General features: G+C 39.6%; 1 protein-coding gene across 1 annotated transcript in view; it reads left to right on the forward strand.

The window, feature by feature from the left end:
- Window positions 1-18,956, forward strand: part of LOC121737738 (ly-6/neurotoxin-like protein 1) — a 100,073-nt gene that overhangs the window by 42,549 nt on the left and 38,568 nt on the right. The window contains exon 2 of the mRNA XM_042129426.1: window positions 17,370-17,546. Within this exon, the coding sequence (XP_041985360.1) occupies window positions 17,373-17,546 (174 nt within the window). The 5' untranslated portion in view covers window positions 17,370-17,372. The remainder of the gene's footprint in view (window positions 1-17,369; window positions 17,547-18,956) is intronic.

Here is an 18,956-nt window from a genome sequence, read left to right on the forward strand (position 1 = left end):
ATTATTTATTATATTAGTCAGATGATTAATTAATATTTTAAAGTCTACACCTTCTTTTGGACTATTCTTTGAGTGGACTAAATATTACCCAGATGATTTATGAATCATTATAATATTTAGACGGTTGCTCAGAACAAGCATCCGCTTAAAAAAATTACATTTGTCAAATGGAGATGTCAGATCTCAAATGTTTACTGTCAAAAGCAAAAATTAATTAACGTGGAATCTACCTGCATGCCAAATTTCAGCCCGATCGGTCCAGTGGTTTGGGCTGTGCGTTGATCACCATGTTTTTTTAAATGTAATAAAGGGGCAAACGAGCAAACGGGTCATCTGATGGAAAGCAACTTCCGTCGCCCATGGACACTCGCAGCATCAGAAGAGCTGCAAGGGTGTGCGTTGATAGATCACTATGTCAATCAGTCAGTCATCAGTCCCCTTTGAGTTTTATATATATAGATATATATAGATGTAGATAGATTAGTGGGATAAAAAAAACTAAGCAGCAGAAATGACGACTTAGGGTTGATTCAGCGGGGCTAAAATGGTCACATTTAGCAATTCCTCTCAATCAATTCAGCAAATGAATTGTCGAAACTGACAAACTGACAAATGTCAAATCAGTACAAAAATACAGAAATTAATTGCAAGCAGAGTTGCATTTTGCGATTTAAGAAAAATGAATCATGTAAATAACAACGCCGGATGTTTTCGCAACTAATTTTATTCGGTTTTTAGTACAAAATATATTCTCACAGCGTTTTACACTTAATAATTAGTAGGTTCAACAACGGTAGCGAGAACATGAAGTCGTAAAGAGATCACAAAAATGGCGGCGCGGCCGCATGCCGCGCTGCGCGAGAAAGAGAAAGAGCGAGGTCTGAAGAAGACAGCGCGACTAGTGATGTGGTACAACTAGTGTTGTGCTGTAGGCGTGTTACAATCATATTATGATTCATATCATGATTCTTCAAAGCGACCATTTTAGCCCCGCAGGTGGCAACGCGATGCGTATACGTATTACTAAATTTGTACTGAATTGACAGATTTCGTGAGCGGTGAGACGTATTGCAAATCTGTCAAATCCATACAAAATACGTTCCCTTGTAAATATTGAGCACTAGGTGACGCCTGCAACTTCGTTGCGCCAAAATTCGTTTCTCGCGCGGGAACCGTACTTTCTTTTTTTTCATCATTAAAAGTATCCTAGTATCTCCTTTCCCGGGACTCAAAGTATCGTTAAAATATTCATCATAATCAGTTTAGCTTAAGCGTGAATAGGTAAGAGACAGACAGATAGATAAGCAGACCGACAGACAGACAAACTTTCGGATTTATAATGTTAGCATTTTTATTACAGACGCATATTTTTACGACAGTTTGAAACGGCCATTACGGCCCGGATGTCGTAGCGCATGTGCTACGACGTAGCGTTGAATGCTACGCCGTAGCCATAGTAAAAGGAGGGGAAGTACCTAAGTTATCTTCATACAAAGGCACCGCGCGCGGCTTGTATGTGTGCGCCATAGTATCAATGCGTCGCCACGTACGGCACACAACAAAATCTCGGCCAGTTTAGCTTCGTGGGTACCGCCGAGATTTTGTTGTGTGCCGTACGTGGCGACGCATTGATACTATGGCGCACACATACAAGCCGCGCGCGGTGCCTTTGTATGAAGATAACTTACTTCCCCTCCTTTTACTATGCCATAGCACTTTGTATACGTCGCAGGCGGATTATATATACCGCCGTTTTACATTACGGCTAGCTTTAAAAAACAGGGCCGTTTTGTAATGCGGCGATTTATCGATTAGCCGAATTGAATGCGGCTGAATGAAATATCGCCGGAATGTATTCGGCGCCATACGTTATTCAAAACGGCTAGCCATAATGTATTAAAGCGTAAGATAATTTATACGTGGGAGAGCCATGCTTCGGCACGAATGGGCCGGCTCGACCGGAGAAATACCACGTTCTCACAGAAAACCGGCGTGAAACAGCGCTTGCGCTGTGTTTCGCCGAGTGAGTGAGTTTACCGGAGGCCCAATCCCCTACCCTATTCCCTTCCCTACCCTCCCCTATTACCCTATTCCTTCTTAAAAGGCCGGCAACGCACCTGTAGCTCTTCTGATGCTGCGGGTGTCCATGGGCGACGGAAGTTGCTTTCCATCAGGTGACCCGTTTGCTCGTTTGCCCCCTTATCTCATAAAAAAAAAAAAGAAGATAAGTCGCCTCTTTGACAGTTTTTAGTTCCGATTCTTAATACTCTTGGCGCTGCCTGTAACATAACAATAACAATGGCGTTGAGTACCGAAAGTGTGTTGTTAAATTGCGAAGTTTTGAGGGAATTAAACAAAGAAAACACTAAATTTCAGAACAATTTTGATGTGCAATTAAAGAATTTCCATGACGCTCGATGTAAAACAGTAAAGAAAATGTACGAGGAAAGTACGATGCGGCTAAACGTGGGCCGCCTTATTGAAGAACGTATCGCAATGACAATCCGGCTAATCATTAAACCGCCGCATTACAAAACGGCCATGTTTTTTAAAACAACTAGCCATAATGTAAAACAGCGGATTATACAATACGCCTGCGACGTATATACCCGTAGCTTGATAGCTACGCCGTAACAAAATTCGTAGCTTAAGGACGCTATCACATTTTTTCACAATTATCAGCGATTTTCATGTAAGGTGAACTCTCTGAAAGGAGCACATACACACCTCTAAAGTATTATTCTTTATGTATTATTACTTAGTTTTGTTACACCTTGTATAGAAAATGACAAGTGTTTTGACAGGGAGTCAATGACCGCTACCGCCATGTTTCGCTGAGTACAGTATAATCATTGCGTTTTTTTTTTGTCAAATGAATTCATCATAAATAATTACAACTATCTTATCTTGACACGTAAGTTATGGAAAAAAAAGACGGGTTGCACTCCGGGAGTGCCGGCAGAAGTGAAAACTTGATTATTAACGTTGTGTAGGGGCGAGGACCCCTACACTACAACGATGGGCAGAAAGGAAACTGGGGTTACCTGGTGGCTGAGGTAGCTGGGCAGATGAGCTGAGATGGGGTGAGCTGATGTGGTCACACGACACTGTCACCTTCTATTTCACTGAGCTGAGATCGCGATTCACAGGAACGGCTAGCCGATATTTTTCGTATGTAACGATCGCGCGCCGGTAATGGACTGTGTCGAACTGTATGTCAAACGTATGACAGCTGACAGCGCAGACTCATGCGCAGTGTTGCCAACTGCCACATTCGTCGCGCTAAAGTTTGGCGCGAACACGTTGTGCATTATTTTTTTAACCCATTTTTTATGAAAATCGATTAAAAAAAGAACGATTTTTTAATTACAATCGATTAAATTTTTAACCCATTTTTTATGAAAATCGATTTTTAAAAAATCGATTTTTTTAATTAATCGAAACCCTTACAATCGATAAAATAATATCGACAATCGAAAAAAAAATTGATTGTTCGATTAATCGATTTCGATGTTACAACACTACTCTCCATCCGTCTTACGGTTTTTCGATCAGCACGAGAATCTGACGCGAGTTTCACAGTTTTTACCCATCCCACAAAAGTGCTCAACGCCGCTAAAGAAGTTTTCACTTCAAAAACTCAAAGGACGATTTATCACTTCCATTCCATTCCGTATTAATGTAGGTATAAATAAGCTTAAACTTGCACTAGACTACTTCGAAAAATGAGGTTCTTAGTTCTACGAAATCACAATGTGAGATTTTCGGTATTTGTTGTGTGACCGGAATTTGGGATTTCGGGAACGCGTCCAACGTCCTGAGCCGTTCAATAATCGACCAGCCGTTTTCTTTACGAACTTTTCGAATTAAGCCAACTTGGAGTGTGGCCACGTGGTTTCCATGCGAAGCGTTGGAAAAATGCAGTCTTAGGGTCAATTCAGACCGCAACGCGACGAGGCGAGGCGAGGCGCGGCGCGGCATAAATTTGTATGGATTTGACAGATTTCAATTGCGTGAGACGTCTTGCGAATCTGTCAAATCCATATAAATTTAGAAATGCATCTACGCGTCGCGTTGCCGTCTGAAATAACTCTAAGGTTGTTAGGTTTTTTCGTTACGGAATTTCTTGACTTGGTTGCCGCTCCCAAAGCCCGCGATAAAAGCTATCCAATAGTTTAAGAGGAGTCCACACCGCCGTTTTTCCATACAAACGTTGTCCCCTGTTTCCTCCCTGGATAATGCTAGTAGAGTTATAATTTTTTTCCTGAATATCTACTAATACTATTACAATGCCACTACTAGGCCACTAATACAATGTTTTCTTTTTTTTCATAATTTAGATAATAAAAAAGATACATGAACGTTCAAAACCCTATGTTTTCTTTTTTTTTTTATAATTTAGTTAATAAAAAAGATATGAACTTTCAAAAACCCAAAAAAATGGCCAGATTTTCCTCTATGTTCAAACACCCAGAAAACAGATTTGGCTAGATTATACAAAAAAAAAACATAGAAACACAGCTCAAGCCTTTCTTTAATCTTTAATGAAAAAAGTACTTAAATCGGATAAGTTTTGGAGAAGAAATCAGCGGACAACGAATCGATGATTTTCTGTTCTTTTATTAGAACTTTTATCGTGTTGTCTCTATCGCGCTCTGCGGTGAGAGACTTGAGATTGGTGAGACAGCAATACATTTTCAAATACCTATTTTCAATTTCTCTAGCCCTTGGTGTATCCTCTTACGAAAGCTAGGTATCGATAATCGATATACAGAGTGTAACAAAAATAAGTGATAATACTTTAGGGTGTATACGTGTTCCTTATAGAGAGTACACTGTGAAAGTAGCAGCGCTGAAAGACCAAAATTTTTTTTCACTTTTGTATGGGGAAACTCGTGACGTTCGGGCGCTTGCCCATACAAAAGTGAAAAAAAAATTTCGTCTTTCAGATCTGCTACTTTCACAGTGAACTGTCTACAAGGAACACATACACACCCTAAAGTATTATCACTTATTTTTGTTACACACTGTATACAATCGAATTGACACGCTATCAGTGGCGGCGCTAGTCTAAGGGCAACCCGCAACAATGACGGTGCCTTATTAAGGAAACCCCGCATAAAGCATTAATCAGCTGAGAAACTTCGACATCTGTTCAATTCTGAAAGCAATCGCTTCCCTTTGACGCATTGAGACGACACTCCTTCAAAATTCAACCTTAAAACAATAAATTAGAATTGAGAATTGTTTACCTCCAGACCTGTCGGTCTGTTGTCACGATTCGTTGTTTGGGTGACGCAAATTAGAATCTTAATACAAAGGGACAGGGTTCGGAATTGATTGTTTTGGAATCTGGCATGATTCCAGTCCGGGATTTCAATACGGCACTTCATAAAGGCTTTTAAAACTATATTAGTGATATATTTATACGATTGTGATAATATTATGTTTGTTAGTATATCAAGTCCTCCTCTATGGCTTAGGGTTGATTCAGACTGCAGCGCGACGTGTAGATGCATTTCTAAATTTATATAGCAGGGATCACCAAACGGCGGACCGCGGTCCGCATCCGGACCGCCGGCCGTGTGCGGACCAAGCATGTTCGGAGATGAACTTCGTTAAAAATAAAGTTCGGTTTCTGATGAACATCTCCAGGATTTAATGTCAGTAACTTGCACCAATTTCACTCCAAACAAGAAACGGAAAATTGACACTTTTCTCATAGATATGTAAATAAATACCTATGTAATTTCCGTAATTACATTTTTTTTATGTGCGGGTCATTTTATTTCTTAAAATGGACCCCAAGCAAAACTAGTTGGTGACCCCTGCTCTAATATATGCATATATCTCAACTTAATCAGCTGCTATTTTTAACCAGAGTTCAATCTCTTTTTAATCTAAACCCCAGTTAAACAACCAGTTTAACCGTGAGTAATGAACTAGCCGCGCACAATAATTGCACAACTCTCTAGAACTAATCCAAGCGTTAATCTTTTCAAACACACAATAAAGGAAATTGAGAAGCCAAGAACTGGTGGACTTGAAAATTTTGATTGGTCTTGTTTTTTGTTTTCCACGTAGGTCCAAGATAATAATAACCCCCACACAGGTTTTGGTGACGGTGGCCGGTTTCATTGAAACCGGGCTAGTTACGCATGGGAAATTTTATAGTGCCCAAGTGTGTGATCAGTACTCAAGAGCACTTTCTCTTACTTCACTCTCATAACCCCACCATAACCCAGTAGGACGGAAGACCGACACGACCGGCGAGAGATCAGGTGCAGGACCCACTTTTTACATGCCCATCCGTGATCCGACACATGGATCATGTTACCTGTCAGACAATCAGCCTGCATTGTCCTAACCAAAGAGAATAACAATGATTATAAACTAATTTTGGTGCAACGGAGCTTTGGGAGTAATCTAGTTTTATATAATTTAAAAAACTATATTTACCATTATTAATTACTGCTTTTATTGTAAGAAAAAACGGTAAACGAAATATAAAAAAAGTTTTTTTTTTATATTCAGAAGGCTTACAGACAAATAACTTAAATAGCTAGTACAATAATTTAGATAACTAAATAGCTAATGACAAGTCTCCACATGTATGTAAAAAGTTAATCATTAGATATACAAATCAGCACAAATGTGTCAAACTATATTAATCTTAAATATACTTATATTAACTAATTTTGGAAAGATAAAGACAAATAACTTAAATACAAGAGAAAAAATAATAATACAATGAGAGTTATGAGCAAAACCAAGTAATAATGCTAAGTACTTACCTCAAACACAATAATTATTATACAATCCTAATCAAAGAATGAATTTGCCAATAGTCGTTTTACAACGTTAGATTTAGTACAAAATAGGTCAATGTCCATGTCCTGCGATACTTTATTAAAAGCATAAGTGCTTCGTAAGAAAAATGCATTATTTCTATTATTAGTTATTGCAGAAGGTACATCAAGTAGAGGCCGGTAACGAAATCCTTGTCGGTTGGTTCGTAAATTTATTTTTGAGAGTAATTCAGGGCAGTCGATGGAACCATTTGCGATGTTAACTAAGACCTTTACGTACTAAGAGTTTTACGTATTAAGTCCTCTATAAACGTCAAAATCAAAGTACAACAAAATTATTTTTTTCAGTATTTTGAGCTAAAAGCAAGTCGAAAGCTCAATAGAAGAACGCATCAACTCAGTTCACTTAATTAAAACTTGAGCTCATGTTTATGCAAATACTGAAGATATTCTGCAAACTTTGAGATTCGACATTTTATTATTGAAAGCGATAGGTACGATCAAGTTGAAAACGCGCATCTTTTTGCTATAGTATTAATAGCTTATAACTTTCTTATATTATTACTAGCTGTCCCGGCAAACGTTTCTCTGCCATATAAAGTATTTCGCCCGTATTATTTTATTGAAGTGACTAAATAAGTATGTCACCATGGCAACGTCCATCGCTATCCCGTCGCACAATTCAGAAACAATGGTCGCCGTCAGTCTCATTCTCATTCATTTACTATTATTTATTCAACAAATGCACTTATCAATATAAAAAGTACCCAGTAGCCGATTCTCAGACCCACTAAATATGCATATAGGTTAAAATCAGTAAAGCCGTTTCGAAGGAGTACGCGGCCTAACATTGTGACACGAGAATTTTATATAGAACATTATCTACTAATAAAATTTTAATCGAAATTGAAAGTGGAACCAAAACCGAAACCGACGTTGTAACCGAAATGAAACTGAAACTGACTCCGTTACCGAAATGAAACCATGAGCGACGCCGTGACCGAAATGAAACCGAAACTGAAACTAAACCCGAAACTGAAACCAACGCCGAAATGAAACCGAAACTAAAACTAAATCCGAAAACGAAACCGAAGCTAGACCCGAAACCGAAACTGACACTAAACTCAAAACCGGAAGGAACAACGCCGCCGTAATATCGATTGCAATAGGTTAATGTCTAAATATATAGTCCGTGCAATCCACGAAGGGGCGCCCCACTCCTTCTAATCGTTTATAGTATACTAGCTATTTGACCGAGCTTTGCTCGGTATTCGATAAAACACGAATAAAAAGACATTTTCTAAAAATGATTCCTAGCTAGATCGATTTATCACCCTCGAAACCCCCTATATATGTTTGCAATACAATATCTACACAACTAAAAATCTGATTTGCCCCCCTCTGGCCCAGAACCTAGGTTATTTGCCCCCCCCTGGCCCAGACCTGGGTATTTTCCCCCCCTTACGCGTGGTACGCCCATGGCAACTACTAAACGCCCAATCTGTACAGGTTTTTTAAGACACCATCCATGGTATCCCTGCTGTAATAATCACAACACACCTGTCATTTCACGGAGGTCTGTCATCAATCATGTCAGCGCCCCAGGGGTGATTTCATTGAAAATATAATTCGGGACCATGAATATTCCCGTTTTGATGGAGTTTTGAAGAGTTTTTTTTAGATTAAATTATGTTTTTCCCTTAGATGAATGACTGGTCTCGCGCTCGCGCTACGACCGCGCGCGCGAGACCAATAATTTATCTAAGGTTTTTCCATTGACGGCCTTGACAATAAATATAAACTGGCCTTTTACAGCAGGGCTAGCTCGTAAGTTTTCCATTGCTCAGCGTGCTATGGAGCGCGCTATGCTCGGAGTTTCTTTGGCGGATAAGCTTCGAAATGAAACAATTCGTCAAAGAACTAAAGTCACCGACATAGTGCTTAGAATTAGAATCTTACGTGGGAGAGCTATGCTTCGGCACGAATGGGCCGGCTCGACCAGATAAATACCACGTTCTCACAGAAAACCGGCGTGAAACAGCGCTTGCGCTGTGTTTCGCCGAGTGAGTGAGTTTACCGGAGGCCCAATCCCCTAACCCCTACCCTATTCCCTTCCTTACCCTCAACTATTCCCTTCCCTTCCCTTCCCTACCCTCCCCTATTACCCTATTCCCTCTTAAAAGGTCGGGAACGCACTTGCAGCTCTTCTGATGCTGCGTGTGTCCATGGACGACGGAAGTTGCTTTCCATCAGGTGACCCGTTTCCTCGTTTACCCCCTTATTTCATTAAAAAAAAAAAACAGTACGCTGAAGTAGAACTGCGCTGGTCACGTAGCTCGAAGAACAGACGATCGCTGGAGTAAACTTACTCTGGAATTGCCTTGCCAACCCTTGGGTCAATTCAGAGCGCAACGCGACGCGTAGATGCATTTCTAAATTTATATGGATTTGATAGACTTGCAAGACGTCTCTCGCAATTGAAATTGACAGAATTCCATACAAATTTAGTTTTTTTTTAATTTCACACCACATCAGTCTGGCCCCGTTGAAGGACTTGTGTTACAGGTACCAGACAACGGAAATATATTTAATACTTTTATACTATACATATATTTAAGATTTTTATTATATGACACATATTTTTAATACACATCCATAACCCAGGAACTTTGAAAAATTTTCGTTCCGTCGGCGGGATTCAAACCCGCGACCCCCGGCTTGAGCTACCAACACGCCCACCAACTGAGCCACAGAAATGCATCTACGCGTTGCGTTGTGGGTTGTTGTGGTCTGAATTAATAAAAAATAATAATAATAAAAATTTTATTCAAACATAAATACAATACACTGCACACACTAAAGCAAACAATAACCCAAAAGAAAAAATAAAACAAACCACAAACTACAAAAAAAAATAATAATATGGCATCATTAGGCAGTGCATTGTATAATGCCGAAAAGGATACCCACTCAGGTGTATTACCACGGCGCAGAACACTGCACCGCGGTACCTGATCTTCCGTGGTTCCTATACATATTACGCCTGACGCACGACAGATTCAACATAAATAATAATAATAATATATAATAATACTATACATAATATAATAATACAATAAAATAATAAAACATCATTTATAATACTTAAATAAGAGTACGGTAGCTGCTATTTACGATACGGCACGGCATAAAACCCGCACCTGTGACAACGACATTTTTGACAATTGACCCTATAATGTAAAAATTTGTGTCGCGTAGGCATGTTGTCAATGTTGTACCTTCATAATTAAAATAATACGTTTCCACTTTAATTACTAAAATACTTGGCGCTATACAAAGGGCGAGGGAAAATATGTATGTAATATAAAATGAGACTAAATAATTAAAATTTCTACAGAATATTTTAATTTACTTAGGGTGGTTTGCACCCGATGCGTGGTTATAGTTACAGCTATGGTCAAAGTTATGGTTATAGTTAAGGCTAACTTAACTTTAACCTTAACTTTGACCACAGAATTTAACAGATGTATGTTGCTCGTTCGACAATGCTTTAAATGAACGTAAGCGGGGGCGCTGCTGTAAAAAAAATGCGTTTTTGTATGATGACAGCATTAGTTCCTTTTTCGCCTCGTTCATTTAAAGCCTTGTCGAGCTCTATGGTTATGGCTAAATATGGCGTCCATTTTTGACTTTAACCAAAGATTTGACATTTTGCATTGTAGTTATAGTAATGTCGGCTGTACACTCCCGCGGAGAGCTCTCGGGCGAGAGTCTCGTGTGAGAGCCCCTTGCCCGAGTGCGATTATGTACATTCTCGCTTAGTTCAATCGCAGTTACAATGATATCTTTCGATGCATGGTGAATGGTTTAATTCACCATGCATCGAAAGATATCATTGTAATCCAAAGATCTATAATCATATTTAACTTTATTTCTCACAGATAATGACTGATAATGGCGTTTATTATTGTTATTTTTCTGTTCTGCACTGTCTAGCGGCGCGACTAGTAGTGAAAAACGCGAGACTGTACAGTAATGCGCTCGCTTTCCTCGCGAGACCCTTTGTCTCGGGCGCTAAATACCGACACCGGACCGAGAGGGTCCGAGACAGGCGAGCGCACCCATTTACACTCTCGCACACGGGCCGTCTCGCTGTGTCTCGGCGAGAGTGTACAGCCGACATTAAAGTTATGGTTGCAGTCATAGTCATAGTTAAAGTAAGTTGGTGCAAACCACTCTTAGCAGTTAGCAGCAAAATCGGTTCAGGGGTTTGGGCTTGAAGAGGTAACAGACGCCACACTGTCGTATGTATAATATTAGTATTATGTACTTCAGATAAATATATACAAAAACTAGCGACCCGCCCCGGCGGCGCACGGGTATAAAATATATTATAGCCACTGAAAAAAATATTAAAATCGATAGCTTGATCCTTCACGTGGTCTACTTCTTATCGGTGCCAAATAATATAAAAATTGCTCCAGAAGTTCGCGACATAAGCCCTTTCAAATATAACTAACTATATTCATAACAACTTATCACTTAAAATGTATAACACAGCTGACACAAATTTGAGCGGAGCGTACAAAAAACGCAATATAGGACGCGGGCGGCTTTAAAACGGGGACGCGAAGATCGCTTAATTAATATATTATACTCCCCCTTTAGTACAGTCTACAGTGTAACTCGCTGATGAAGTAACAGTTATGGTGACGGTGGCCGGTTTCATTGAAATCTAACCAGATAGTTTATAGTGGCTGATTGTGTTTCATTAAAAAAACCCGTAGCCCTAGCACGGCCACCAGTAGAAATGCGAAAGTATGGACAAACTGTGGAGATAAACTTAAGGTAGCGTTCTGATCATTTTTCGTTTCCAAAAATTCAATTAAAATGCCACTTTACGACAATGGTCCTAAAAATTCAAATAATAATATCTATGACATAATATACTATAGTCTGTCATAAAGAGGCATTTTAAATGAATTTTTTTCGATCGCGATTGGCCGCGGTAAAGATCGGAACGGCACCTTTAGTTTATGTCCACAGTTTGTCTATACTTTCGCATTTCTACTGGTGGCCGTGCTTGGGCTACAGGTAGACTGTTCAATGTGTCCACTAAGGGTTGAATCAGACCGCAACTGCAGACCGTAGATGCATTTCTAAATTTGTATGGATTTGACAGATTCGCAAGACGTTTCACGCAATTGAAATCTGTCAAATCCATACAAATGCCGCGCCGCGCCTCGCCTCGCCTCGTCGCGTTGCGGTCTGATTTGATCCTAAGAGCACTCTCTTTTTCTTCATTAGTGAAGGCTAGAGATCAGGCACAGCACTTTATGCATACTCATTCTAGGCATGAATAGTCCTAACCTAACCGAATTTAGAAATATTTTTCATATGCGGGAATTGAACCCACGACCTTAGATTCGAGAGCCAAATTCTTAGCCGTTACGAATTACGGAGTTATTCTCTCTAAGGGTAACTTCAGTAGTTAGTACTACAACCAAAATAACGGTGCACAGAATTTCATACCAATTTTTACATCATGTAGTTTAGTGACTCGACACTCGATACGCCGTGTGGACTTTAATAACGTCCAAAATATCAATCTGTCTTTGACTGTACAAAATTAACTCAATATTTTTCGTTTAAGCCTACTCAAATAATAAAGATTTCATTTAAAAAAGATAATTGTATCCACTTCGTTTTTTTGGGAATCGAATTCAGTTTGTTTGGTAAATAGTTTAGGCGTTGATTCAAGGCGACAGCGGTCATTACCATTGTCAAAAAACTTGACAAAACATTTCGTCGTTTTCCATACAAACCGTGAACACACTCGCAGGCAACATAATATACTGTATATTGTATGTTTTAATGCCATAACAAATCTCAATCTTAATATACAGGGTGTAACAAAAACAAGTGATAATAATTTAGGGTGTGTACGTGTTCCCTGTAGAGAGTTCACTGTGAAAGTAGCAGCGCTGAAAGACCAAAAATTTTTTTCACTTTTGTATGGGGAAACTCGTGACGCTCGGGCCCTTGCCCATACAAAAGTGAAAAAAATTTTTGGTCTTTCAGCGCTGCTACTTTCACAGTGAAATATCTACAGGGAACACGTACACACCCTAAAGTATTATCACTTGTTTTTGTTACACCCTGTATATTATTTTCATACGGGCGACAATTTATAATGTAGGCGCAAAGCCCCCGGCTTAGAAGCGCGTAATTTACAATATTATGACATATTAAATTGTAGCTTTCTATCTTATATCTTTAAACGAGCAATTATTGTATATACATAATTGGAATCTCGGAATCGGCTCCAACGATTTTCATGAAATTTAGTATATAGGGGGTTTCGGGGGCGATAAATCGATCTAGCTAGGAATCATTCTCAGAAAATGTCTTTTTATTCGTGTTTTATCGATAATCGATAAACTGAAAAATATGACTCTTCCTGACATCTATTGGCGAATAATAATACTATTATGTGAGCAACTAATTGTTTTAACGACCAGCAGATGGCGTTATTAAGTAACACGAAGTCAATGAGTGTTTGCTATACCAAGCAAAGCTCGGTCATCCAGGTATATTGTGTTTATTAAATATTGTACTGTTTAAATTATAAATAAATTCTTATTTAACAACAATACTTAATAAGCGTACTATAAAAGATCTGGTTTTCCTTTTCTGGCACATTGTAAAAGTCATATGATAGACGAAGATAGATGTTTTCGAATTTTTTAATTATAATTGTGTGGGGTTCGCAACGTTGGATTATTTCTCATAGAAACATAGAAATAACTATTTCAGCGCTGCTACTGTCACAGCTACCACAGAAGGACACATTAAGAGTCCGGGTGCCATCGCAATTTTCATACAAACGTAATACCAAGATCATTTCCCATACGAGAATATTTACCATATTTTATTATTATTCAGCTTAAGATAGTAATTACCTAGGTTCCTGTACAAAGATTCACTGCAAAATATTTACATATGAATAATATGAACGATTACCATATTTACATACTAAATTGTTATCGTTCATATTTTTTGGTATGTAAATATTTTGCAGTGAATCTTTGTAATTACTATCCTAAGCTGAATAATATGGTAAATATTCTCCTATGGGGAATGAATCTTGGTATTACGTTTGTATGAGAATGTCGATGGCACCCGGACTCTTAACATCCTAAATTATCGTCACTTAGTTTTGTTCCCTGTAGGAATATCTTCTACTAGGCTTTTTTTTATGAAATAGGGGGGCAAACAAGCAAACAGGTCACCTGATGGAAAGAAAATCCGTCGCCCATGGACACTCGCAGCATCAGAAGAGCTGCAGGTGCGTTGCCGGCCGTTTAAGAGGGAATAGGGTAATAGGGGAGGGTAGGGATGGGAAGGGAAGGCAATAGGGTAGGGGATTGGGGCTCCGGTAAACTCACTCACTCTGCGAAACACAGCGCAAGCGCTGTTTCACACCGGTTTTCTGTGAAAACGTGGTATTTCACCGGTCGAGCCGGCCCATTCGTGTCGAAGCATGGCTCTCCCACGTCGATACTTCGGCTTGGCCTGACGATTGCACGTAAACATATTTTCTTATTAAATATAAACAAGAGCCCAAGTTTGGCTATAAACATCGTTTCTCCTATACCTCTATAATTTTGCCGACTTTATAGCACTTCGGGCTACCTTTTTTTATCTGAATTATAAATGGCCGAAGCGATCCGAACGCATTTGGACGACCAATGACGTAGGTTGATGAGGTTATATATTATTCTGCTGGCTATTTTTATCTCGGGAGTGTTTTATTGCTTCGGAGAAGTAACTTCGGTATGTTAATTTATTGGGTGTAGGAAATGGTAGAAATATATTCTATGCCTTTTTTATTCCGATCCGGCAATTATTCGTTACTAGCTGGTGCCCGCGACTTCGTCCGCGTCAGCAGAGTAGATCACGATGCAAGTATTGTTTTTCAAAAATATTCAATGTACAGAATTGACTTTCCTACGATTTTATTATATGTATAGATGACTTAGTTTGTTCCTAAAAAGGAGAAATAAGACGCAATACAAACGCCACGACACCATTTTGTTGTAAGTAACCGATCCTTGGTGGGGGGCGCAGCCCCCCCAAATAAATTGACACTCGAAAACCGCATGTTTAGTGTAGTTTTTAACTTTGTTCTTAAAGAAGGAGAAATATAACTCCGTGACATCGTTTTGTTTAGAGAAAAATTTTAAGGAGGGCGGGGGGTTTGGGGGGGGCGCAGCCCCCCCCTCCCCCAAGAAACGACCGGTGCCGAAGCTCGCTGCATATAAATCAAACGACACTCGAAATGTGTATAGATAAGAGAGATAAAAGCTCATAGCAAGGCAAGGAGTGGAGATAGATACAAAGTGTAAAGGAGAAATCTGTGGAAAATTTTATGAGCTTTCATTGTGTACGGTACTTTTTTTCTCTACAACGCACCGTTTTAGCGATATGAGCAAAAACTAAAAATAATGAAACTGGAGCCCCTCCCCCCCACCATAGGTGATATCGTTATAATATATAGCCTATGTGTTGACCCGACCTCTAAGTAATATCCTTGCAAAATTTGAAGTAAATCCATCCAGTACTTTCTGAGTTTATCCCGGACATACATACAGACAAACAGACAAACAGACAAAAATTCTAAAAACGATATTTTTGGCTTCCATATCGATTATAGATCACGCCGCAAGTATTATTTTTCAAAAATATTCAATGTACAGAATTGACTTTCCTACGATTTTATTATATGTATAGATACTTTATTATTTGTATAATGTACCCACTATAGGAGAAGTTAATTCCTAGGCAGATGGGGGACCTACGTAGTTTGGTCACGTTACGTAAAACCCAACCAACAGATCACAATTGGTCAATTCAGACCGCAAGGTGACGAGGCAAGGCGAGGCGCGGCGCAGCATGTATGGATTTGACAGATTTCAATTGCGTGAGACGTCTTGCGAGTCTGTCAAATCCATATAAATTTAGAAATGCATCTACGCGTCGCGTTGCGTCTGAATCGACCCTGCATTAAATTGACATGATCCGACCAAATGACGTTGGTATGTCAACTGCCTAGGAATCAATTTCTTCGATGGTACAATATATAAATATTCTTCTTGAATCACAAATCGATTAGAATTGTTATTCTAATCGATTATAAATTATAATATTAGCATCAAAATAAAAAAGTATTTTTAAAGCTCTAAGCATCAAATATTATTTATAAATTATAATATATTAATTAATAATTTTATATTTTTATCGAGACAGAGCACAGATAGCTGGGAACAATTTGAAGAAATATACATTAAATTTACAGACTTGCCACTCGCATTGTTGGGCTGCTTGTTCCAATTTTGAATTTGAATTTGTTCTCATTTCAAAATGCATTGCAACATCTTGGAATGAGAATCGAGCCACATACTCTTTTTACGTTTAAATCATAACCTAAAGTCTGCCTAAAGTAAGACTATAATATTTAAGTCTTATGGCCTGTTTCACCACTTCCTGATAAAGTGCCGGATAGGCTATCCACAACTTTTTTGACAGATTCACCATCCTCTATCTGTCAAGTTAAGTGGTGGATAGCCTATTTGGAACTGGTGAAACAGGCCCTTATACTTTTTGTACTTCGAAACAATCAGCAAAACATCTAGCAAGTAGCAACTAGCAACACTGATAACACAAGACTTAAATCATACCCGACCTTCCCAAGTCGAATGACGGGTTGCTAACATAAATCCCGCGACTCCCTGGGGAATCCGCGCTTTGAGGTTATGAAAAGCCAAGATTCGGGGTCAAAGTGTATAGCGTTTTAGAGCTGTTAGAATTGTGAGAAGTTTTTGCAGACCCGTAAAATAAGTTGTGTATGTTTTTTGTAAAGTAACTAGTTGATCGCAGTAAATGTAATTTGGCCATACACCGTTTGATATTATGATTGAGCCCACTGTTGTTTAAAAAAAATGAAGCGACATCGTGTTTGGATACTCGGTTGGAACTAAGTATGTAGCAAACTGTTGTAAACTCATAAAAAGTTAGAGATTTTTGTTTTGGGATTTATAACAATCTCATAAGGTCTCCCGCTGAATTTATAATAGTTTGTGTCTTTGTAAGGGTTCATTCAGACCCCAACGCATCGCGTAGATAATATGCATAAATTCTGTACTGAATTGACAGATTTCGGGAGCGTGAGACGTCTTGCAAATCTGTCAAATCCATACAAATTTAGAAATGCCTCTACGCATCGCGTTGCGGTCTGAATTGACCCTAAGGGTTGATTCAGACCGCAATTTGTATGGATTTGACAGACGTCTCACGCAATTGAGATCCGTCAAATCCATACAAATTTATGCCGTGCCGCGCCTCGCCTCGTCAGTCGTCGCGTTGCGGTCTGAATTGGCCCTAAGAGGTTTCTCGCTGAATTTATAACAGTCTGTGTCTTTGGACCGATGGTGCCTCATTTCTCCATTATGACTATTTTATTTTTCTTTTGGAATATTTGACACTTTTTTTTTGTTCCAGAAAATGTCAAGCGCGCTACTGTCACTGGCGTTGGTTGTGTCGCTGGCGGCGGCGACCGCTGGCATCAAGTGCTGGCAGTGCGGGCAGTACAGCGACGGCGTGGGGTCGATAACACCTTGCAACAACCGCAGCGCGGCCCGCCTGAACCAGTGTCCGCCTGACGCCAAGTATTGTATTGTGAGTGTTATTTTATTTATTTATTAAAAACCCAAACACTAATATTCTAGCCAGAGACCAATAGCGCACTAGCGGCTAGGCCGCGGCGGCCAGGTGCTCGTGGTCTATGGCAGCTTCGTAGTTCATACTAAGGTATTTATTATAATATTATCTATCTCATATCTATCTCGACCTGGGCGCTGCCTGGCCGCAACCTGGCCGCTGCGGCCGAGCCGCCAATGCGCTATTGGGCTTAGGGTCAATTCAGATTTCAGATCGCAACGCGACGCGTAAATGCATTTCTTATGGATTCGACAAACTTCAATTGTATGAGACGTCACGCAAATCTGTCGATTCAATACAAATTTAGAAATGCATCTACGCGTCGCGTTGCGGTCTGAATTGACCCTAACTTGAAATGCCATTTTTAAAAGACATTCAAAACGGCGTCGATCAGTGTCGAATTGGCGCTTTTTAACGAGACACTTGAATTTCGGCAGAAATCCGGATTGAAAAGATTCTTTGAAACGGCAACCGAAATTTAAATTGAATGAATTGAAATGCAGGTTCATAGTGTAACATGATGACGCTCGCTACTACGTTACGGCACAATTCGTTTATCGCCTGTAACCGTACTGCATGACTGGTGAGACATGTTTATACTTGAGGACGTGTTATTTGGATATTATATTAGATTAAAAAAAATATATAAATAATTGATCACTGAGTAAATGTAGCTTAAAGTTAAATAATTATTTACCCAACTCAACAATTTTGTATTCGCTTCATGGGAAGGGTAGCGGCGCCTCAATAGAGCGGCGCGGTGTTTCTTTGGTGGCGCACGCCGCGCGCCGCCGCGCCGCCGCGCCGGCCGCATAGTATGCCTACTTGCCTAGCCGCGTAATTTACTTAGTAATTAATATCCATGATACATTTATTTAAAGGGAAATGCGAAAAAAATGAAGTACCTATTTTATTACATAATTATAATGAGAATCGAGTACAGAGTACTCTCCTTAAGTAATAATAGCTCCCACACCGGTTTCGGTGACGGTGGCCGGTTTCATTGAAACCAGGCCAGCTACGCAGAAGTAATTTTATAGTGTCCAAGTGTGTACGCAGTACACATGAACACTCTCTATTCCTTTACTCTCATAACCCAGTGGGACGGAAGACCGACACGACTGGCGAGAGATCAGGCGCAGGACCGACTTTTTACATGCCCATCCGACGCATGGATCATCTTACTTGTCAGACAATCAGGTGATCAGCCTGCATTGTCCTAACCAAACTTTGAAATAACATGTTTCCAACGCGGGAATCGAACCCACGACCTCCGAGCCAAGAGCCGCGCTCTATACCACTAGACCACGGAGGCGTTAAGTATTGATCATGTGTATCAGTGTAACACCAGTCATGTTGTATTTTTTC

This window comes from Aricia agestis, chromosome 21, assembly GCF_905147365.1.
Source record: "Aricia agestis chromosome 21, ilAriAges1.1, whole genome shotgun sequence".
Classification (NCBI taxonomy): domain Eukaryota; kingdom Metazoa; phylum Arthropoda; class Insecta; order Lepidoptera; family Lycaenidae; genus Aricia; species Aricia agestis.